Raw genomic sequence first — 25,740 nt, forward strand, 5'->3', positions numbered from 1 at the left:
GATAATCTGTGACAATGTTGATTGTGCAAATGTTGCAGATACTCCTCAATCAGTGTGCAAATGGAACAGATGCTACTCTGGCATGAGTGGCCAGTATTGGTCAACAACAACAGATATGCAAATAGTGCAGCGTGGCGAGACTACTACAGTGAATGCACGAGTAAGAAGCAAGTCAGGTAACGGTAAGGTGGACAGACAGAGTGTGAGTGAATAGCTCATGTGTGTGTGTGTGTGCGCGTGTGTGTGTATGTGTTTAATTTTGTGTGTGTGTGTGAGTGTGAGTGGATAACTGTGTGACCGGGTTACTCTGTGATTATTGAAATATTGTTGCAGTTGTGTTTCTGTGTACATTGTGTTGTAAACATTGCTAATAAACTTTAATTTATGCGCACAAACGTCATCTTGTGTGTGCTTAGTATGTACTTTGCAACATTTAGAGACTGATGCAATTCATTGGTCGAGAAACAATTTTTTTTTTTAAATATATGAAAAGCACTGTTACCATTGATACAGTATACTACATTTATATTTAGACAGACGCTAATGAAATCTAATCAATAATAAAGGTTTGTTTTTTTAAATGAAAATATTTCTCTTTGAAACTCAATTGCTTGAAAATTTTCCAGGCATTAGTTTTGTGTCCATGCAAGGAGGAAGACCACAAACTATCGTAAAATGTTTTCAAAATATGCATTTTATTCATTTGAAGTAAAATATTAAAAGTATTTTCATTGGGACGGAAAAGGCACCGACAGCCAGGAATGACACCTGTGTAGATTCTTAGTTGTCCAGGTCATGGAACGCCGCAAAAGTTGAATCGGGGAAATTGAACTTGAACTTCTCTCCCACAAAGATTGTCTCACTCCATGGGAATAGTGGCCACTAATGAGACAATTTAACACCAGGCAGGTGAACAAACAGTTGTTATGCAAAATGGTCATTCACCAGCCACACCTGTCAACAACTACAACAACAATTATAACAGCAACAACAACAATAACAACAACAATGATCCTCATACAATCAGGAAGACATAACACTTAAAATAAGACTCATCACACAAAAAAACTAACTTGTTTTAAGAAAATCTTCACTTGTTTCAAGATATTTTTTATTTGAAGTAGGAAAAAAATGCCAATGGAGTAATATTTTTTATTTTTTTTTAAATAATCAAAAAACAAATTCTTTTTGAGGTGATAAGTCTTATTTTAAGTGTAATTGAATTATATTTTACTCGAAATAAGACAAATATTCTTGGTAAGATTCTGAGTAAGAGTAAGTAAATCAGTAAGTAAGAGTATGTTTTTGTCCCCATAGCTATTTCAAATTCACATTATCTTGAACTTAGCTTGAAAACATTTATCTGAAACAAGAGAAAATTGTCTAACAATAAGGTACCTATTCGGTGATGAGTCTTAATTTAGGTGTAATCAGTTTAGTTTTGACTAGAAATAAGACAGAAAGAAATAATATTCTTGGTAAGACTTGGGGAATTTGCAGTGTAAAATTTAGAACTGCAGAAACCTTTTGGATTAAAGGGGAAACAACTTAAACAAGAAAACTCCAGTTTCCTCAAATCAACTTTTGCAGAGATGGGTTGTATTATTGATACAACAATAAGGCCTGGTTTCGGAAAATGACTAGACTAGAACGGAGTCAATCAATAGATTGATGCCTTAAACAGATGCCTCATAAAAGTGTAGTATGACGTGAAAATGTGTAATGAGGTTTATTGACATGGTTTCAGTGATGTTCCAGCATCCCACCAATCATATATGGGCAATATAGAGAATTCAATTAACTTAAGATAGATGTCTGTAGACAACGTTAAGGAAGTTAGCTAAGGGTGGATGTATGATGTGATTAAATCAATGTCGTCACACTAAAAATTGGCTAAAACTGCTGTGAGTCACCAATGGCCAATATGAATGCAGGATGACACCTGTGATTCAGGATACCCCCTTTCCACTCACAGGAGCATGCCTTTCTGTCGTACCCCTCCACAGGTTTCTGGCTATTGTGGGTAAGACACCTCACGATCTGCCACAGCTGACATTGGATCCATTACTCCAAAGAGCGAGCTGTTTGTGTGAGTGTACAGTCAAAATTGAACCCGCGCTGCCATCTGTAGCCTTTCTATTGCCAAGAGAACACAATGACTCACACGAGACGTTTGCTGATGTCAAAAATGAAGCAAAAATTCCACTGCCAGTTGAAAGTACCTGACTGAGATGTCGCTACAGAAGGTTTCACAGCATGTTTTTTTTTTTTTTTACTCCATCCACCATTTCCATGTCTTTGCTTTTGGCAGCATGGAAAGCTTGGTAACAAGGTTGTTGTTGTTTTTTATTGTGGCGACTGAAATTCATTTATGATTCAGAACTGCTCTTTAAAGACATTTACAATTCACACTTGCTAGTAATGACACATTTTAATGCTGTGATATCTAAATAATGATTAAAAATACAACAGAACTCCAATGAACACGCAAATGTTTCTTACAAATTGAAAACCTGTATTGTGCAGACAATAAATAGTGCTTACAAAGGGAGGTTGCCTTGTTCACAGACAAGGTTTTTGATTAAGAACATTGATGCTGTCGATATGAAACTCATCACCAATTGAACCAGTGAAAGTCAGACAGAACGGGGAGGTGATGTCTCAAACAACAGTGGGAAAGGGCCACTGGGCCACATGCACCTTTCCCCCACACCTATGGCATTGCAAATAAGTATTTTAAAATAGTCAGTTTACAAAAAAAGAAAGTCTCTGAGACCGTGTGTTTTCCTTTTTCTCCTGACAAGGTCCCATGAAGGTCCGTGAAATGCTCCTGTGAGTAGATCTGGCTGAATGTCGTCTTGTCTACTCGTGGCTCCATTTCTAGAGACATAGCCTCCAAGGTTTGTTGGACCCAAATATCAGGACACCCACTGACTGTGGGCCAGTACACTGGAAGACTCTGTGCAAGGTCTTCACTGACTGAACCAAATATCAGCAACTCTTCACAGAAGAAACCTTGCTAAGGCCGGTGGAACCTGCAGGGGGGGACAAAAAAAGGGGATGAGTCTGGTCTTATATATTCCCATACTGGGGTTTCATAAATCAGCAGTTCTATAATTAGCCCAGAGGAATCATAAAGCAGCCAATGCCTTTGCACAAGAAAGGGGTCTTGTGTAAGCACAGTGGCAGATACTCCAGGGGCTATTTAGCTCGAGGGATTCTGTCTTGAACAAGCAAAATGTGAACTACAGTGCTGTGAAAAAATATTTGCTCCCTTTGCAAAGTCTTATTTCTTTTTGCATAGTTTCCCCACTTTAATGTTTAAGATCATCAAACAAACGTAAATATCAGACTATGGTAACCCAAGTAAACATAAAATCCAGTTTTTCAAAGGTGTTTTTATTTATTAAGGAAAAAAAATATTGAACGCTACCTGCCCCCTAAACCTAATAAGTGGTTGGCCCACACTCAGCAGCAATATCTGCAATCAAGTGTTATCTATAACTGGCGATGAGTCTGTGTATGTGGAAATGTTTTGGCCCACTCTTCCATGCAGTATTGTTAGAATTCAGCAACAATGGAGGGTTTTCAAGCATGAAAGGCCTTTTAAAGTCATGCCACAGCATTTCAATCAGATTCAAGTCCAGACTTTGATTAGGCCACTCCAAAACCTCGGATTTACTGCTGTCTTTTAGATCATTGTGCTCCTGCAAAATCCAAGTGTGCGTCAGCTTGAGGACATCACCAACTGATGACCAAACATTCTCCTTTGGGATTTTCTGGTTAAGAGCAGAATTCATGTTTCCATCAATCACAGCAAGTCATCCAGGTCCTGTATAAGAAAATCAGCCCCAGACCATTACACTAGCACCACCATGTTTGACTGTTGGTGCAATGTTATTTTTATGAAATGCTGTTGTTACATATACATCAAATGTAATGAGATACACACTTTCCAAAAAGTTTAGCTTTTCGTCTCGTCAGTCCATACAATATTCTCCCAGAAGTCTTGGGGAGTCATTCAATTTTTTTTTTCTTTTGCTAAAGAAAGACGAGTCTTTATGCTCTTTTTGGTTAGCAGTAGTTTTCCCCTTGGAGCTCTGCCATGGATGCCATTTTTGTACAGTCTCTTTGTTGTTGTTGACTCATGAACATTGACCTGAACAAGGCAAGGGAGGCCTGCAGTTCTTTAGATGATGTCCTAGGTTCCTTTGTGACCTCTTGGATGAGTTGTCGCTGTGCTCTCTGGATAATTTTTGTAGGCCGGCTGCTCCTGGGAAGGTTCACCGCCGTTCCATGTTTCTCCAATACTGTATGTGACCTCTTCAATACAGTGGAGAGCTAAACTAAATGTGGCCATACTGCACAGCATGCGCACTCACTGATATGTCACAAGATAAAGAGCAAGACCATTGACACACTAACCTTGTCAGGTGTTTGCTCGAAGAATGAACCTCCATCTCCGTACTTTTGAACTCATTCAGTTCTTTACGGATGGCCGCCTGCAGAACAAAAGCAACATTCAGCATGATGCCCTTCATGCATGCTTCCTCCGGGGATACATGTACAGTATGTTGTTCTGACACAATATGCAATATTAACGACAAGGGTTTACCAATTGTTTATAAATACGTTAAAAGTGACTTTATGAAATAACTGATATTTGACAGTTTATAACAATAAATGCATCCATCTATTTACAGTACTGTACCACTTGTCCTTATTTGGGTTGCAGCTGAGCTGGAACCAATCCCAGCTAACTTTGGGCGAGAGGACGGGTACAACAACCACGTGTTGGCTCTCAATTATCTATTCCATTATCTATTCTTTTAAAAAGGGACATATGACACGGAACAAAATGAACTTAATGAGCAACCACCTATTACTAGAAAGGGGATAAGCAGTGCAGTGCTTACTGTGACAAAGTCACGCTAAATGTTTTCAGAGGTTTACTAGGTCATGTTAAGAACCTAATTAATATCCAATCTATAGACATTTATAAACCCTTAATCATTACATTGAAATTTGTATCTAAAATTTTTCTAGCTACCTTATCAGCAGCTGACAGTCTGGTCCAGGGCTTGTCTGCCCTCCTGTCATAGTCCTGAGCTTTGGCCACTTCCACATAGTCACTGAAACGAATGAGAATCTTTCTGTCCCGCAGCTCATCCACTGTCGGTCGCTGGTTGAGCTGTGCAAATACAAATCAGAGGGAGTGCTACTGCTAATACGTATATGCTTTTCAACTTTTTGGTCAGGCTCGATGTGTTTGAAGCTGCCCTGTGCGATCCAAATACTGTATACTGTAAGATGAATACTGTTCGAGAAACTGCAGCTGCATACCTTTCTGTTCAGGCGTTGCTTTATTTCTCGCCTTTCTTCCTGTTCAGTCTGGTCATTTCTTTCTGTTGAGAACCAAGGAAAATAAATATTAGGGCAATTTGTATTCAAGTAATATTAAGCCCTTTTGGTGGGGAAATATATTCACTGTTTTAATTGTGGAACTGGTTAAATTGACTAAGCCAGTGGGTCTCAAACTTTCTACACGAACTAAAGAACTACTGAGCTCTCCAAGTGCCACTGTCATCAACAACTTTAAAATACTTTAGTGCAGTACACACAGGTGTTAATCAAAAACAAGACAGCGCTTTTATTCCCAAAAAGTTAATTTAATATTACTGTAAGCCACTGTTACGTTATGCACAGTTTGAACAATAACAGTGCGCTTAAACATAGGGTGGGAAAAAATACCTAAATGATTCAACTCAAATGTATTGTACATACGTTTCACAATAATTCTACCTTAATAAAAGTTTGAAAACAAACTGTTCTTAAATCTTAAACGGAAATGTATTGTACTAAAAAGTAAAATACAACTGAACAGTACTTGGGCAGTGATTCTTTTGTATTCCACTAGAGGGAATCAATATATCCATCCATCCATTTTCTGAGCCGCTTCTCCTCACTAGGGTCGCGGGCGTGCTGGAGCCTATCCCAGCTGTCATCGGGCAGGAGGCGGGGTACACCCTGAACTGGTTGCCAGCCAATCGCAGGGCACATAGAAACAAACAACCATTCGCACTCACAGTCATGCCTACGGGCAATTTAGAGTCTCCAATTAATGCATGTTTTTAGGATGTGGGAGGAAACCGGAGTGCCCGGAGAAAACCCACGCAGGCACGGGGAGAACATGCAAACTCCACACAGGCGGGGCTGGGGATTGAACCCGGGTCCTCAGAACTGTGAGGCTGACGCTCTAACCAGTCGGCCACCGTGCCGCCAGGAATCAATATACAATATTATATGACTTGTACTCTCTGGTTGGCAAATAACACCACAAATATTGCATTAGAATGCATTGGAAACTTCATTGACGCATTTCTCAGTCGGTTCAGTGCAGTGATCTTATGGTGTATTTCGTAAAGGACACAAGGTTTGGATGGCACAAGCAGCTGCTCGCAGGCTCACAGGTGGCCAGTCTGAGCTCAGGACAAATGTTGAACATCTTCATTCCCTGCATGAATGTGTTCCCACAAGTTTCTATCCTATCAAGTTTCTGACTGCCTGCCTGCAGAAAAACATTTGATTGGTTACAGTCGAAGACGCCTTTAATTTCGGGGGAAGAGTCAACATGGGAATCAAAGTTGGCTATGCCCCCACTCGAGCCATGACAAACTAACATTTGGATCACTTCCAGTACTTTTTAAAATCAAGATTATTTCAAAAGGACTTTGTCTTTGGTGTAAATAAATGCAATGTCTTTCTTGTACATGAGTGTGAAGCAGTTTCAACATGGGTTGATATACTGTAACAACTAAAGTAATAGCATCTTGAGCTCATGAAATATCTTAATTTAAAAAAGTGTAATGGGGGATTGAAAAGTACTCATTTTATCATAATAGTGGATAATTTGTGTGTGTCTGTGAGAATATATATATATGTATGTATATATATATATGTGTTAAAGTCCCACCCCAAATATATATGGGGCTTTAACAGATTAATCACAATTAATAAAATCAAATAATTACTTTTAAAAATTACCAGTTTGTGTTCCAAACAACACGGAACCTTTTGTGAGTACACGATTTCCTGATACACTGATTACAATGATGCACATGTCAGCTTGGTTTTGTGCAAATTGTGCAAAAAGGAGTTTCAATCCTCCAACATGTGATCCCACTTTTCGACTGCCACGCAGGAGCACCATTTAAAGGGAATACATTTCCCTTTTAAAAAAAATAAAAAATAAAAAATTTCCTAAAATGGCACTTTAACTTTAGGTGTGTTTAATTTTGGCCAGGGATATTTTCTATTATTTCTTTCTACTGTTTTTCATTGAAATGCAATTAAATAAATTTTTCCAGCGTTAACAATATTCCTGTCTGTGTCAGTCATTTGATTCAGTCGTCACTAAAATCTATTTAAATTAAACTATGTTGCTTTTTAGGACAAATATTGTTATAAAATTAAAATGTGATTAGTCGAGATTAACTGCAAAGTCTCTAATAATCTTTTTTTAATCAAGTCCCACCCCAAATACATGTCTATATAATTCTAAAATTCTCAACATAAATGATGAATGTTTGGCACATCTGTGGTTGATTTATACATTTTTTAATCCATACATTCATTAGAGCCACATTATAGAGTGTATTAAATTTGTTTCCAATCAAATCTAATCTAATTTCATTTCACATCTCATACAGTGTGGAGTATGACATCCATTGATTGTAAAAGGAAATGCAAGGTTTTCTAATTCCGACATATCGGTTGGGGTGTTCTCATTTGTGTTGAGCCCTTTACATAAAATACTCGTATTCAGGATTTTTGTATTTATGATCATACAACTTTTTTTCCCACCCTCAAGCAGATGCAAGTTATGGCATTGGCATATTGTATGGAAAAAATGAATGAAATCCCACAGCTGGTTAAGTGGGAAAGGCGTGAGATTTTTTTTTTTTTTTTTTTACGTGAATAAAAACTTTGAATACATGTTTGTAACTTACGCTTCAAGATGTTCCGACTCTCCAGCTCCTCCACCGCCGGACGCTGGCTCAGTCTCCTGCGAAAAAACACCAAAATGACGTTCTGGACCATTTTGGTGCTGTGGGCTCTCAGTTCCACCAGCACTTGGGGCGCGTGTGTCTCGTGCGGGCACAGCTCCAAGAGGCGCACGTCCACGCGTCCTCCCCAATGCACCTCACTTGGTTCCTAAAGCCTTTATGAATCCACATCGGAACAAAACTCCAAAAAACCCTTTTGGATTACGCGTCCAATTCACTTCCGAAGAAATTCCCCTTAAAAACAAGTTTCAGATGATATCCCATGAACGGGAAAACTGAGCAAATGTTCCCAGTTGGACGTGTGGAGGATGTTGATGCGTTGTGAGTGGAGTGCGTGAACGCAGCACACGCCGCCTCCTTTGTAGCACACTGGGAAGGGCTGGGAGACGCACGCGCGCGCGCACTGGCACGCACGGTCATCATCTTTTAGCCATGTGCTGCAGTTGCATTACAACAGAACAGAAGTAGTCAATCGACACCATGTGGGTGGTGGCCGTGGTGGGGACTGCTTACTTGCTGGAGGTCCGCGCTCGACTGAGAGACCGCTTCTTGTTTTCCATTTTCTTTCCATGAATTGACCAACTGATTTTGTAATCGCTTTCCAACAATACACAATAACTTATAACTTGTACATGTGCCGGTATGACAGAGATCATGTGATCACAGCGCTGGTACCGCGTCACGTTGTTAACCAGTCAGCAAACAGCAATCTGTCACGATTCATGAGTCAGCATTCCACATCACCTGAACTTTAGCATTCCCCTCAACGTGCCAGATGAAACTGTTGTTACAATGAAAACACATCACCTCATGAGAAATTGTAATTCAAGGGAAACCTCGGTTCACAAACTACGGAAGCGTATTGCATTCACTTGGATTTAAAAAAAAAAAAAAATCCTGTTTTTCTGAGTAATTATTTTGAGGGCTTTGTTTTTTGGAATATTTCTTTCTGTTTTTCTGAGTATTTTTTTCTGTTTTTCTGACTAATGATGTTCCCCCAGTTTGGACTAATAACAATACCATCTACGTGAGTCAAAAACACGAGTATCTCCCAGTGTCTTAAACCCATATCAAAATAAAACTTGATCAAACTATATAAGCCGGTCATTTTGGAGGGGGGGGGCAATTACTCAAAAAAACAGGAACAAAAATACTCAGAAAAACAGGGGGGGAAATTTGACAGAAAAACTGAGAAAAATAATTAGTCAGAAAAACAGAAAAAAATACTCAGAAAAACAGAAAAAGAATATTCAAAAAATCGAAGCCCTCAAAAAAATTACTCAGAAAAACAGGAGTTTTTTTTAAATCCAAGTGAATGCAATACGCTTCCATAACAAACACCCCTGTTCACAAACGAAGACGTTAAATATTACTTTCGTTCCCGAACTCCACTGAAACAAAGTCCTTAGAAGTGACTTAATTGGCACATATACATTGCACATGATTTCAATGTCCTAAACTGATGTATATTATTTTATTAAAAATACGGAGGCGTATTGCTGCCCAAAAAAAATAAATCTCTATCACGTTATATAAATTATGACATGAAAACATGATAAATGTAACTTTTGCGTTCGGCAAAACAAAACGAAGCAATTATTTCCGGTTCAGATCACTGGTGGCGCCCAATGAAGGGAGAGAAAAGTGCATCTTCTTTTCAAGTCTTATAAATCAAATGTTACTAGCTACGCAAATACACTGCTCTTCGTCAAGTGTTTAAAAAGAAGACCAGGAAACCCAAAATCTTATCACGTTGAACCATTCAACTTATCATGTTAAAATTTTAAATTTATCTTACTAAAGGGTGGAACATTATGTTAAAAAAAACGTATCATGTTAAAATGTTAAATTTAACATGTTAAAACTTATTACATTAAAACATGAAACTTACCACGTTAAAATCTTAAACTTGTCATGTTAAAACGTGAAGCGTTTTTTTACGTGAAAACATGAAACTTATCACGTTGTAACGTCATATCGAACTTTTTTCTGGGTGTGGCAGCAATATGCTTCTGAAGAAAATGATGTCAGGTTACCACTTTTTAATCATGAACAACTGATGTACACAATAAAAATTAAAAAAAGAATTCAGTAAATGCGCTGGGGGAAAAAATTCTGACTTTGATTACATTGGCGGATGCAGATGCCACACAGAAATACACGTTACACATCTTTATTAAAGGGGTGAGAAAATATTTCAGATTTCAGATCACATTGTCTATAGATGTCCTTATTGTCTCATTTCCTCAAGTCTAGTAAGAATACAACTGATCGTAACTGTATGTGCTTCTTAAAGCAAAGTAAAATCTTTAAACCCAAAAGACGCATTTCTGTCCATTTTTGCATAATTATTAGACCCTGGGGCACCATAAAGGGGCTTGGGCAGTGTGCAAGATGAAGATTCTTAGTGACCATGACGAACACGGAGCCGGAGAAAATTTAATTTTCAACAAGCAGAATTGACGTTGAGGTGAAAAGCCTGGCGACTTCCCTGATTAGATCTACCGTATTTGTGTTTGTTCCAGTATGCTATAATACCGTCACCAGACTAGATAAGACTGTCAATGGTGATGATCCAATCAAACCATGGACATACAGTAGGTATTAAATCTTATGTTTTTCTTTTTTTTAAATCATTTTTGCTTGTACAACAGTGCAAAATGTTGGTTGTGTTTAAAGATTTATTATGAAAAAGATGGAGGATTATGAGCAATGACGGTACCACATTTACATGCATTTTGGACAAATAAAGCCACCAATTGGTGAGCAGAGAAAAATAGCTGCATGTGCTCAAGTTGTGGGATCTGCATTTCTCCCGCGGAAGCCAGAGTAACTCAATCGGTGAAAATTCCTGCACCTTTATACAGATCCTCGCCAAAATCGAAAAAGTTCTTTTTGGCCCATGTGCCACCCGACAATACAGAGTCTGCGAAACTAAACTACGTATCTGCACCACTATTTTCTGATCATTATGTTAAAATGACTGCTGAGTAAAAATAATGTGTGCTCCAGAATTGCCTTGTAAAATATCTGAGGATTGAAGGAGCATTTGAGTTTTTATTATCCATCCATCCATTTTCTGAGCCGCTTCTCCTCACTAGGGTCGCGGGCGTGCTGGAGCCTATCCCAGCTGTCATCGGGCAGGAGGCGGGGTACACCCTGAACTGGTTGCCAGCCAATCGCAGGACACATAGAAACAAACAACCATTTGCACTCACAGTCATGCCTACGGGCAATTTAGAGTCTCCAATTAATGCATGTTTTGGGATGAGGGAGGAAACCGGAGTGCCCGGAGAAAACCCACGTAGGCACGGGGAGAACATGCAAACTCCACACAGGCGGGGCCGGGGATTGAACCCGGGTCCTCAGAACTGTGAGGCTGACGCTCTAACCAGTCGTCCACCGTGCTGCCTATTCTTTATTATCTAAAACCAATTCCAAGATGTGACTTCAGCTGACATGCTATTTTTTTTACACAGTTCTGACAAGGGGGGAATAGCACCTTGAACAAATATCTAAAATAAGCTTTTGCAAGCTCAGCTGTGACTGGGACCCCTGAGGGCTTCCAGAACATACCCACAGACACAACATGATGAAAGAGGACGGTAGACAAAGATAAATGGCGCCAAGCTATAGTAGGATGTGTGGTCAGTGAACTCATTCCAGTCATTTAGCATTTACCTCTTGGGAGTGAATTGAATCAAAACAGCCATTCCCTAATCGCCCCCGATGAACATTATATTCTTAATACTCAATGTGAATATAGAAAGGGGGGGGGGGGGAAACTTCCTCAAACACAAGAAGACTGAGTCAGACTGTTTCTGTTGATCCAAATAATCCCAACAGGACTTTAGTCACAAGCTCCTGCAGTGATGTGTGCTTCACAAGTACTCCCCCACTCTGCTTGGTCAGAGCTAAAAGCTCCCTGTTTGTTCAATGAACTCACCAGCATGTCAAAGGAATGAGCTGCCTCTAACAGAAAGGGCTGATGCGAATGTCAGGCCACCGCGAGCAGAGGAGAGCATGACGATTCAGGCTGCTGCTGCCCACTGAGGTGTGTCCTAATGCCTCGCTCTTTCCTCCTCAGTGGCACAGCCCGAGGACAGGGGGGGCGCCCTTCGATGCAGCTGAATCTGCGTGATACCAGACCAGCCTCAGAGATGCAGTGCGTGGAGAACAGTTTGGGTTGAGATGCCAGTAAAAATTAAGGAAACCTCGTTCATCATAGACTACCAAAACTGAACTGTTTTTGCAACTTCAATGCCAAAACTGTAGACCTGGAATTCTTCCATTCTTACGTCACAGATTTGATGTAGTCTGTGAGTGTGTTTTTGGCAAGTGGTGTTCTGATATTTGTTGTATTTTCTGGCATCAAGTTCCATTTTATCATTGCAAAACTGATACATTTTCCTAGAGTTCCCTACCATCCAAAGGTCTCCTGTGCTACATGAATGGGACACATTCAAAGAACAACACGTGAAATATACAAATCAATTCTTAATCCGACTGCTGATTTAGGCTTTGGATGTTCTGCCCTTCACTGCAGGACCACAGATCGAGCGGGGTATAATGTCAGCATCCCACTGGGAGCAAAGTGTGAAAGAGGTGACTTCAAAAAAACATGCTCAGCTTTGAACATGTGCCCAGGTCACGGAGCAACAGTGTCACATGGTCTTTATCTGCGGGATTTTCAAGCACATCAGTTCCAAATTCCATTCGAATATCAGAATTTGAATGCCCTAGGTAATAACATTTGCAAATTAAGCCAAACTGTCAGGAAAAAATATAGCTGGTCTGCTTGGCACATGCAAGCCTTCATTCTGGATATGTCCTTCAGATGGTAGGAGGCAGTTTTAGTAATTGATTTGATCTGACTGTTGAAAATCAGGTTGGAATCTATCAGTACACCAAGGTCTTTCGTTTGTAAAGAGAGTGACTCCTGGTATTTACTAACAGAAAAGAGGATTCTCTTTTCTTTATTGCCAAAAACAATTATCTCAGTTTTGTTGTGGTTTAATTGAAGAAAATTTTGGCACATCCAGTTATTTATCTGTTTTAGACAGTTACACAACACCTCAATTGAACTATGGTCATCAGTAGACACTGCTAGCTATAACTGTGTGTCATCTGCATAGCTATGATAGTCAAAATTATAGTTCTGAAGAATTTGACTTAAGGGTAGCATATACAGGCTGAACAGGAGGGGTCCAAGAACTGACACTTGAGGGACCCCATAGGTCAATGCCAATTGATGAGATTGAACATTTCCAATGGTTACAAAATAACTCCTTTCCTCCAGGTAGGACCTGAACCATTTAAGGACTTTTCCATTTTGTCCTATCCACGTTTCCAACCTGTTCAGCAGTATATTATGATCTACTGTATCAAAAGCTGCACTGAGGTCCAACGAGACCAGAATTGATACCTTTTCCGAGTCAGTATTCAACCTTATATCATTTAGCACTTTGATAAGAGCAGATTCTGTACTGTGATGAGTTCAGAAACCTGATTGAAATTTGTCAAAAAGTCCATTTAAGTTCAAGAAATTGCTGAATTGATTAAAAAAAACTTACTCAACAATCTTCGCTATGAAAGGGAAATTTGAGATGGGCCTATAGCTTGCTAACATGGAAGTGTCCAGCGTTCTATTTTTTAGAAGAGGCTTAATGGCAGCTTCTATAAGAGCTTTAGGAAACACTCCTGACTGAAGTGAACAATTGATTATTTGCCGCAAATAAGCTTGCACAGACTTCGCAATAGCTTTGAAAAAGTCAGATGGTGTTGTGTCAAGACAGATCGTTGATGGTTTCAGCTGCTGAATCGTTTTCTCTCCAGTTTTTTGGTCAACTCTATCAAATTCTGACATGGTAATAGACTTTTTCCTAGGTGGCTTCAGATGCAGTATCATTTTGCTGATTTGTGCTGATATTTAACCTGACGGATTTGATTTTTTCACTAAAATAACAACCAAATTCATTGCATTTATCTGCTGTTAGGAGTTCTGGAGCTATCTGATTCGGGAGTGTTGTCAACCACAGCAAACAGAGTGCAAGTATTGTTGAAGTTCTTACTGATGATTTCAGAAAAGTGTTGCTGTCTAGCCCTGATGAACTCTTGGTTTAAATTACAAAGACTTTGTAGTGGTCATAGTCAATTAGGAGCTAAGTCTTTCTCCACTGCTTTCTCCACCGTTCTGCTTTCCTAGACTTTGATTTAGAGTTCTTTACCATCATTGTGCTCCTCCACTGTGTTCTAGCTCACCTCAAGATTGTCTTAGTTTTAATAGGAGCCACAGCATTCATGACATTTGAGATTTTCCAGGTGAAATTATTCAAAAGTTCATCAACTGCCTCAGCATTCACAGCTTGTGGCACAGCTATGGTCTCCATAAACCTAGTAGCGGTACTCTCATTTATGTACCTCACCCAGTATAATTTATTTACACTGAAATGATGACTTAAAAATAACAACCTTTTTTTCCCTATTCCACACTTATTAAAATTTAAATTTGCTGGTGTTCATTTAAAATGACATTAGAGCTACTTTCGGCGGCACGGTGGCCGACTGGTTAGAGCGTCAGCCTCACAGTTCTGAGGACCGGGGTTCAATCCCCGGCCCCGCCTGTGTGGAGTTTGCATGTTCTCCCCGTGCCTGTGTGGGTTTTCTCCGGGCACTCCGGTTTCCTCCCACATCCCAAAAACATGCATGAATTGGAGACTCTAAAATTGCCCGTAGGTGTGAATGCGAGTGCAAATGGTTGTTTGTTTGTATGTGTCCTGTCCTTGGCTGGCAACCAGTTCAGGGTGTACTCCTGCCTGATGATAGCTGGGATAGGCTCCAGCACGCCCGCGACCCTAGTGAGGATAAGCGGCTCAGAAAATGGATGGATAGAGCTACTTTCTGTTAACCATGTTTCATTTAGTAGCAAAAAGTCTAGATCATAGGTTGGAATGATGTCGTTGACCAACCCTGCCCTATTATTTTATTTATAGCTCGAAAAGGTGATCACTGTCAAAATGAGTCAAATATATCACTAATTACGCCTGTGATCGAACTCTAATTTGGCACAAGGGGGAGGTACTGAAGAAGAGGAAAAAGAAGAAGAGTGGGTGCACAAGCTTTCTGACTATTGACACTTCAATTAGATGGTACTTGCAGCTGGATGCCTTTAAAAAGCCCATTGTATAACATTGATTATTGTATTTGAGGTAGGGTTGATCTGTTGTGGTGACAACATGTGATTTGGAATTCTTTTTTCCTCATGCCACATGCAGTATGTCCGTCCTACTGCATTTCATGATCAGCAACCTACAAGCTTGTCACTGGAGAGATGCCCAACTGGGACTCTGCGAGAAACAAAGCTTCGAAGACAAACAAAGAAAATCTTAATCAAAGATAACAAGCTACATTTATCGTGTTATTTAAGGGACATTTTTAATAATAAATCTCTGCTACATTTCGCTGGCTACTTATATTTTCATCTGCAAGTATTTATTATTGCTTGTGCAATCTATTTTAGTTCGTCAGAGAGACATAAGGTCACATGACTGTTTCATCAATCCAACTTAGTTACTCGTGACGTTTGCTTCCATTTGACCAATCAAACGGAGCCAGGCAGTCACATGTCCGCACGCAGCACATGAATGCAAATTGCAGTTTGGGCATACAAAAGGAGGATGGAAAAAAAACAATCTGCAATGTATGCACAACACTGCAGATAAAGATGTACCGGTAAGTTTGCAGAACTCATGCACAATTTAAAAAATAAATAAATCTGAAGCTACTCACCTGTTACTTCGTACTTGATTATTATTTTTTTATTTTTATTTATCAATACATACTATTACTGAAGTAATTATTTAGAGGACTACTTTTTACCTTGACTTGAGTCATATTATCCTAAAATATCAAAACTCATACTTGAGGACAATTTCTGGCTCCTCTACCCAACTCTGCCCTCAACAAGCGAGATAGAAAATGTATGACTGGATCATCGATCACAAACTATCTGTTCACCAAGGGAGACACAACCATACCCAATCCCAAGATGTATTTTCATTCCAAAAAAAAAAAAAATTAATTGTTGGGAGAAGAAGAGCAGCAGGTTCACATACAGCCTGCCTTGTCTCTGCCATGTCTTTCCAACAGACAGTCCTTTACAGACATTTTAAGTTGTAAGACTGCGCTGTTGGTTGGTTAACAAGAATCAAAGCAATTCCAAATCCTCCACTGGACCTGACTAATATAGCGATGGTGCACTCAGCTGTTGTGTGGCCAATGTATTCGTTTATTCACGGACAGCAGCTGTCATTCGCTGCTCTGCCCTCGTTCTCAAAGGGAGCTGCTGTCATGTGTGTGTGTTCTGGTTGTTGTCTTCCCACTTGTCTCGTACACACCTGACATTTTCTAATTTAAATGCGAAATATTCATGTTTTGGAATGTTTTTAGTATCACTGAAAACAAAACAACCAGTAAATGTGGAATTATCTTATCCCAGTCCTATGACAGAACATTTCCAGTTATAGTCAGATTTAATATGAATATATTTCACACAAAGAATACAGATGGGCTACATTCCCATGAAATGCATAGCCTCAATGTTGCTTTGTCCCACTGATGTCCCCGATAAGATATTAGAAATTCTAAATAAGACACCCTGTTACGAATGCCCTCAGTCTGGTGCAATGCAGTGCTATTCCATTTTATCATTGTCTCTCAATAGCTTGAGGTTTTGTGTTCAGCGAATATAAAATATCAGCCATTTAACCTGGAGCCCTCGGATCAAACTGTGAGCCTTTTGCTTCAGTCATTTGTTATTTAAACATTTTGTTCGCAAAATGTTGCAAGATAGTTTACTGAATGACCAAAAAACTGCACTTGAGAACAGCAGTAAGACATTTCCATTGGAAAGGATTTGACTTGAATGAAATATTAATCAGTCCATATATCATCACCACACAGTACAATTTCTCAGTGATACCAGGTTGGCCTATATATAGCAAGTCTATGAATTTGTAACAAAGGATGAAAATGGGGCCATTCATCAAGACAGTTAATTGTGACCAGATCACTACAAGAGCCCCTTAAGGGAACAGAGACAGTTCAATCAAAGGGGAAATGGGCTGGGAGGTTGCCATCTCTCATCAGGAAGAAACAGGCTCAGAGGTGAGGGAGAGCTGGGCTGCCTGTGACGTACATAGGGCATTGATTATGGCTAGTGCCTCTGCAGCATTAGGCTAAATTTAGAAATAGAGGGTTCCCTTCCGCTGCCCCAAGCCAGCCCACTGCTCTGCTTTCTGCTGCAAAGTGCCAAGCTTAGGTAATAAGTCATTGCAACAAAGCGGTTCTACTGAATCTTTAGTGGATATGTTGCATGGCATATTGGTGAAAACAAGCAAGTCATTTGAAAAATCATTTTCCTAAAAAAAAAAAATTATTCTGACAAAAACAGCTGTCTCTCCAAAATGAAAAACTAATAAAATCTGATGATAGTTCCAAGTCCATGATTCAATTCTTATCTTCAACTATACATATACAAAAGGGGAATCAATGAAATGATAGTTGGATACGCATTAAAAGAAGAATTGTGGGGTTTGTACAACAACATACAGTATGCATGGTCAAAATACTGCAGATGATATCTCATTACTGTCTCAGAAAGCACAACTACAGGTACAGTAGGCGCTATACAAAAATGTAAAGCACTTTGTGTTGCTTTGTATGTATGAAATAAAGTTTGGTCGATTGGTTGATTGATAGATTGATTGATTGCATCAGACACAAACACTGCTCTCTTTGAGTATGTGTGCAGTGTGTGCAGTCCCTGGTACACGAGAGACACTCCCTTCATGCTCGGTTATTCTTGCTCATGTTCTCGAGTTCATGCACTGAGCACATGGCCAGTAGGACAGAGACGTTGGCAAATGGTGCAGCCACCCCACACAATGGCATGCCTCAGCTGTCCCCCACTCTGTGTCAGTTGATGTGGATGGCTTGCACACTAGTCAGTCATGCTGTCAGTCACAATTGGTACCAGGCTGCTCGCAGTTTAATCAACCTGGATGCTAGTTGAGCTTCACCCACCAAAGTATTGTTGGAGGGACACATTCTGCCTCATAAAATTCCCAACCAGTGTGATTTTTCACACTATCGTCAGTGCAATCTGGAGTCTGCTTTGTAAATTAACATTCAGGTGTTACCTTCATGATGTTACCAGTGTTACGTAACATCGGACGTTCCTCACCGCAGCTTTAAATTAGAATTGCGCATTCACTGTGGATGCAAAGTGCTTGGCCACTATTTTTGTTGGACTGTACTTGCCCAATTCAATCATTTGATTTCGTACCTTCATAACCTAAGAACCTTTATTACAATATATTTTACTTTAAAAGGTGACACAGCTAAAAAAAAAAAAAAAAAAAGATAATATAATTCATGGTCTTATCTAGGAATGGGCGACTATCGATACCAGGTATCGGTGTCCTGCCGATACCAGCCTTATTTCAATGTATCGGGTACCCGTGAAGGCTGCCGGTACCATCCACCGATACTTAAGCAGCCCTCCTGTGGCTGTTGTAGTATTAGGAAATAAATGACATGTATGGCTGACAAAAAAAAATGTCTGTGTGAATTGCATCCTTCTACATCCTCTTATATTCCCATTAAGACACAATGTCTGTTAGTATTTAAATGTATACTGTATATACAGTATGTTTATAAGGTTTATATTAATGTTTAGAGTACATTTTTAGTGTTGTTACTAAAATTTATACTTTATTTGCTAACTCAATTTGGGAGCTATGAAGATATTCTGCATTACGGTATTTTATGCATATACTGACTTTACACATTTACTTGCTTTCACTGACTGAAAATAAGAGAATGTTATCATAATTCAGTGCATTAATAAGATATATCCTTCCTTGTTGAATGCTGTGCAGCACAGGTGTCAAACTCAAGGCCACGGTGACAGATTGGGCCCATCACATCATTTTATGTGGCCTGCAAAAGCAAATAGTGTGGCAACTTTCAGAATTTTTGCTAAAATACTTTTTACTCCAACAACAGCTAAACAAACTATTATCCTTGACTTCTGATTTCAAAATTAGTTAACCATCAATTTGTTGTGTATATGTAATAATATGATGAGCCAATTAAACATTTATTTGGTTTCAGTCATAATGGCCCTCAGAGGGAAGCCATAATTACAATGTGGCCTGTGACAAAAAATAGGTTGACAACTCTGTAAATACAGGCAACAGACATATGTTGTGTTTAGAACAGATAAAGCTCACAGTCATGTTTTAAACTTACTTATAATGATAGCTGTGGATACATATATTTGTAATGAATTTGAATGGCAGACAACACAAAGCACTGTTTGCTCTCCTGTCATGTCAGTTCAGCATTAATGCAGCAGTCAGGAAACGTACATGTATGTAACATAAATAAGCTGCAGGGAAGTGGCTCATTACAGGTCGCTGCTCTGACCTCTGTCCTTTAACCATCGTTATACAAACGACACATAACCCTGACCTTGCAGTCGCACTTCCCCCTTATGACATATAATTGATCGCTTCCTGTGTTTATGCAAGCGTTATTTACATAGGTAGTTTGTAGTGATTGGGAATGTAGCTGTTTTTCCCTACAGTGTGCTATCACTGCTAGCAAACTGTTTTCATGGTAAATTCCCTACAGGAGTAACTGATCATAATAATGTCTATTACTAGAGTGTGTGCTGTTGGCGTGAGTTGAGTGGGTAGGGACCACGTGAAATTGTAGCGTCACACGCATCAGATGCACGCGCAGTTATTCATGCCATCCAGATGGACACACAGCTGTGAAATGCCTTAGGTGAGGGTGTGTGAACACAGCACATGGAGATGTGTGATGCCAGGCCCGGAGAAGTTCACAGGCACTATTTGTTATGAATCTCAATCATTCCGTACTGACTCTATTAATTGTTGACTTTATTTTTCCATAACTTCTTGTTGTTATTTTTTGTTTCTGGTTCATTTTGTGTGTATTGTGTATACGTCCGCGTGATTTATTGTGTTTGCACTCATGATTTATGACTGTTGACCTGTTTTAGGATTTGATGCTTTTTGTTTGACTGCTTCTGTTCTGTCCTACAGTGATTGCCTCTCTTTGTAAAATCTGACTCGAAACTAGTTCAAGTTCATATGCATCTGTACTTGAGTGTTACAAATTCAGCTTGAAGACACGTGAATCCACATCGGTTTTTATTTTGGTTCTTGTGAGGCTGCAAATTCCAGTAAATCTGCATTGTTTCTCATTTATATTCACAGAAATTGTATCATATTTAGTTTGTTGGCACACAGTGGATTTGTGTAATAAGATCCAGTATAAAACATTCTGATAATATCAGAGGTGGGACCAAATCATTGCTTTGCAAGTCACAAGTCTCAAATCTTTAACTTAAAATCCCGAGACAGGCAAGTCCCGAGTCAAGTCACCAGTCCTACCTTTTCCGAGTCATTTTAACAACAAAATAATAATATATTTTCATTCATATAATGTTTATATAGCACGGTGGACGACAGGTTAGCACATCTGACTCACAGTTCTGAGGAGCTGGGTTCAAATCCAGCCTTTCCTGTATGGCGTTTGCATGTTCTCGCCTAGTTTGTGTAGTTTTTTTATCCAGGTACTCATGTTTCCTCCCGCATCCCCAAAACATGCATGGTAGGTAAACTGAAAACTCTAAATTGCCCGTAGGTTTGAATGTGTGTGTGAATGGTTGTTTGTTTATGTTTGCCCTGCGATTGGCTTGCGACCAGTTCTGGGTGTACCCCACCTCTCGCCCGAAGATAGTTGGGATAGGCTCCAACATGCCAGCGAGACTAGTGAGAAAAGCGGTACGGAAAACTGATGGATGAATGTTTGTATATTTAATTAATATTATATACCAGAGGTGGGACCAAGTCATTGCTTTGCAAGTCACAAGCAAGTCTCAAGTCTTTTCCCTCAAGTCCCAAGTCGAGACATGCAAGACCCGAATTCCTACACTTTGAGTTTGGAGTCATTTTACCAACAAAATAAAAATATATTTTAATATATCTAAATTTTATATGTAATTAATATGTAAATATTAAATACTACGTTTTCAGTTATTCGTTGAAAATGCTATGCTCTGACTTAACTTTTTTCTCACTTTATTTATGAAGTTACATTAAACAGACCTGTCACAAATGACAATTTGCATCCAGCAGTGCTGCAATTAGTAATCGAGTATCCTACTGACTATTCTATTGAATAATCATGTAATCGGATAAAATGTATTTTTGTTTGGTTAAAGAGCAATACACAACAGAAAATGAGACTTTTCGCTTAATAAGGAACGACCAATTGGTTTCCTCTTTTAGATAATCAACAGTATTTTTCTTAAATTCACCTTGTGCATATAGTGGAAACTGCATTTTCCTGTCTACAAACACTTCTAGTGAGGCAATTTAAAAAAACAAAATACAATACCGTTTAAATTTGGCATTTCTTGTGCGTGCCGGCGACTGGTTAGCACATCTATCTCACAGTTCTGGGAACCGGGGTTCAAATCCCGACCCCGCCTGCGTGCAGTTTGCATGTTCTCCCCGTGCCTGGGTGGGGTTTCTCCGTGCACTCCGGTTTCCTCCCACTTCCCAAAAACATGCGTGGTAGGTTAATTGAAGACTCTAAATTGCCCGTAGGTGTGAATGTGAGTGCGAATGGTTGTTTGTTTCTATGTGCCCTGCAATTGGCTGGCGACCTGTTCAGGGTTTTATTCCGCCTCCCGTCCGAAGATAGCCCGCGACTAGTGAGGATAAGCGGTAAAGAAAATGGATGGATGGATGGATTATCAAAAACATAAGGCAATAATTTAAAAAAGAGGAACAAACGTTTGTCATCTTCTTATAAAGGCCCGATTTTATCCAACTGTGCTATCTCAGTCAGAACAGTAAGGGGCACTGTGTAAATATATTACATCAAAAAGAGGCGAAGAAGAAGAAAAGATCACGAAGAAGAGCGTAGTTTCATGTCGAATAGATGCTAGCCGTGTGCTGATTGGTAAATAAAGTGGAAAAAAAGAAATACAAGACTGATTCTTGAGAACACTACACTGACTAAACCAGACTGGAATGAACGGGAAGCCCAAACAGCCCACCGTGTAACTATTTGCATGATCGCTCACAAAGCTAACTGCTAATGCTAACGAAAACATGCATACCCACAATGCAAAGTGGATTTTTGAGAGAGAGAGCTGCAAAGCCTTTGCTTCTCAATACTATAAAAGTGGTAAGTCTTTTCAAATCAGTGTGCTCGAGATCAAGTGAAGTCACAAGTCATTGTTGTTCACATCCAAGTCGAGTTGCAAGTCTTGTGAGTCTAAAGACATCAAATTCATGACTCGAGGCCACACCTCTGGATAATACTGCCCAGTTTTCTGTCAGAGAGGTAATAATTCATTTACAATTTTATGTTGTAGATGTTGTTCTGCATTTACAAATAATGCTGTTTTTGACATTTGCCCCTTTCTTTTGGCTAAATCTTGTGGCATCTGTGTATGTAGCATGTTTAATATAGTAGAGTTTCAAATTAATTTCCTCTGATGGGTCATAATTCAGCTACAGTAATGTAAAATAATTTTACACATGATGTTTTGCCACCTGGTGTCACTTGTTGACAGATTTCAATTACACCAATGTTGAACTCAATGGAACTCAAATTACCACACAGTCATTCATAATGTGCCCTTGGTGTTGATATCATGAGCTGTCATCTCTCCATAAGCAGAGAAAGACAACCGTGACTATTCATTTATTCATTTTCTACTGCTTATCTTGTTTAGGGTCAGGTGTGAGCCACTTTTGAAGTGGACCCTGCATGATATCAAGTGGTGTTTTTAATATTTTGGTATTTAACTAATTAATTAAATTGTCGATATACTGCTTAACTTTTACATGACAAAGTGATTCAATCAATCAGTCAATCAAACTGTATTTGTAAGTGCTTTTTATACACAAAATGCAACACAAAGTGTGTTACATTAAAAAAAATCTATAAAAATATCAATTGATTGACAAGGGATGAAGCCCACGTGCCACCTGCTTAAAAGTTGGCTTTGTGAACAAGTGGCTGTATTTGGCCAGAGTCAAGGGGAGACGGGGGGGGGGGGGGGGGGGGGGGGTGGAATTACAGGTGTAGTGGTTCACACTACTGATTTTGTGGGGTAGACTCCTGCTCACTGACCCAAGGTGTAAATGTGAGTGCGATTGACTTGCAGCTGTTTCAACCTAAATCAGCAGCAGAAAGCACGTCAGACATAAATGAATGTATTCTCCAGTCTTCAGCTTTGAGAGGAAAGAGTGAAGAACATTTTGCTTTAAGGCTTAGCTTTTGATTTCAACTTCCTGTATGAAAAATGACTAAATGTCAAGTGATTTGAGAACCTAAGAAAAGTCAGTTATCACTGTTGTGAACCTTTTACGATCAGATAGTAGTTGGGGCGCATCATGCTTTACTGCTGTATATCTAAACCAATTGGTGTGGTGGGTGCACTATCCCTCCCATAGAGCATTGCATAACCCTGCCAGCACACATTGTACTACTCTCTAACAAACTAACCAGATTTGACTGCGAATCCTATTAGTCTCCATAGCAACGGCGTGTTGCCATTTATGTAACAACATTTATGATTAGGTTGCATTCCTGTATTTCTGAAAATCCCCTTGTACGCTCCACAACCGTTGACCCCAAAAAGCCACTACACAAGTGCAACAATATGAATCTTTGTTGCGAGTTAAAACTAAACTAATCGCCGGTAGCTTATTATGTAATTGACCTCATACCGATTGATCCACTTTAAACAAATCGTGTCACTTTCAATCAGACAAGGAAAACCAGAACAATATGTCCCGCATGTTAAGCATTCCGCTCTTTCATATACAGTCAGGTCCCGAAGTATTTGAATAATAGCTGTTTTGTGATTTTGCCTCTTTACACCACCACACCTATGTCAAAATAAAACAATCAATTAGGTATAGCTTTAAGCTTAAGGGTTTCATAAAAAAAATGCCATATGTCCCCATTTATAAGAAGAGTACAGGGGAATAATTAGAATACAGCCAAATATAATCTTAATATAACCCTAATTTCATATCCATCTTTGACTTTATGAAGTATGGAGCTCATGGATATTACTAAATTCTAAGTTTCCTCCCTTAGAGATGCTTTGACAGGCCTTCACCGGATAGATAGATAGATGGATAGATGGATAGATGGATAGATGGATAGATAGATAGATAGATAGATAGATAGATAGATAGATAGATAGATAGATAGATAGATAGATAGATAGATAGATAGATAGATAGATAGATAGATAGATAGATAGATAGATAGATAGATATGTTGAAGGGCCCACACAAAGCCACTCACTTGGCCAACTTCATCTCTATCTGCTGACGGATCGCCTGACGCTCCTGGTCGCTGCGGACAGGGAAGATGTTGCGGTCTTCCAGCTCCTGCTTGCTGGGTCGGTTCCGGAGCTTCACAGCCAAAACTTCCTTCCTCATTCTGCGTGGGAGAGTCCCTGGACACACATAGAGGTAAACAACAACAAGTTATCATCTAAATGTTTTCATCACAACACTCTGGACCAATCCTAGACACCTTTGCTGGACAAGTGTCAAGCAAACCTTTGACCGATTTTCTGCGCAAACTGTTGCAAAGGCAGCACAATAATGAGAAAGAACACTGGCATGTTTGTTAGTTTGTGGTAAAGTGACTTTTTCCATTTCAATTCCATTTTTGTTTTGAACGTTAACCTACAAAAATGTATTATTATTTGTAGCATTTTCTGGGGGTTCATTGCGCTTCCAGCTGAGTACCATTTCATTGATATTATGTATTCAAAAACTGGCATGCAAAAAAAAAAAAAAAAAAGCAACCATACATGCATTTTAATCAGATCTTTAGCAAACTTGACACAATTTTCACCATAAATAAATCACTTGATCTGATCAAAGAATTCCAGGAAAAGAATGTAATTTGGGTCACAGAGGGAAAAAAAAGAACAAAAATGAAACAACAAGATGCAGAATTTCCTATGCAAGCACAACATAACCTGATCTGATTTCACAAAGATGTGAGCATCTTAACACATTCAAAGTGGATTCCCCATTTTAAATAAAAATTGTTGACAAATGTGCAATGTGGAATAGACACAGATTGCATGTGTTATTATTGCATGTTATTACATTAAAGACCCTGACCCGATATGCACGTAGCAAATGTTGCTTAAATCAGATCACATTCACCAGAAATTTGATTTTTACCCATTAAAAACAAAAATGATGTGAATGATTTTTAAAAAACAACAATTGATATTTCATAGACTTAAGATCGGATATCCATTTCATTCATTCATTTTCTGGACCGCTTATCCTCACTAGGGTCGCGGGCGTGCTGGAGCCTATCCCAGCTATCATCGGGCAGGAGGCGGGGGTGCACCATGAACTGGTCGCTAGCCAGTCGCAGGGCACATACAAACAAACGACCATTCACACTCACATTCACACCTACAGGGAATTTAGAGTCTTCAACCAACCTACTATGTATGTTTTTGGGATGTGGGAGGAAACTGGAGTACCCGGAGAAAACCCACTCAGGCACGGGG

General features: G+C 39.3%; 1 protein-coding gene across 4 annotated transcripts in view; it reads right to left on the reverse strand.

Annotated features, from left to right (window-relative positions):
* Nucleotides 1-676: 676 nt before the first annotated feature.
* phactr3b (phosphatase and actin regulator 3b) overlaps nt 677-25,740 on the reverse strand; it is a 64,832-nt gene continuing 39,768 nt past the window's right edge. For 3 of the 4 annotated variants that reach the window (XM_061785735.1, XM_061785737.1, XM_061785738.1), the window contains exons 8-13: nt 24,501-24,654; nt 8,010-8,065; nt 5,344-5,405; nt 5,051-5,191; nt 4,426-4,502; nt 3,042-4,323 (exon numbers count right to left, since the gene is read on the reverse strand). In XM_061785735.1, coding sequence (XP_061641719.1) covers nt 4,284-4,323; nt 4,426-4,502; nt 5,051-5,191; nt 5,344-5,405; nt 8,010-8,065; nt 24,501-24,654 — 530 coding nt within the window. In that variant the 3' untranslated portion in view covers nt 3,042-4,283. The other variant, XM_061785736.1, reaches the window with a different exon arrangement.

The sequence above is a fragment of the Phyllopteryx taeniolatus genome, chromosome 9 (assembly GCF_024500385.1).
Source record: "Phyllopteryx taeniolatus isolate TA_2022b chromosome 9, UOR_Ptae_1.2, whole genome shotgun sequence".
Taxonomy (NCBI): Eukaryota; Metazoa; Chordata; class Actinopteri; order Syngnathiformes; family Syngnathidae; genus Phyllopteryx; species Phyllopteryx taeniolatus.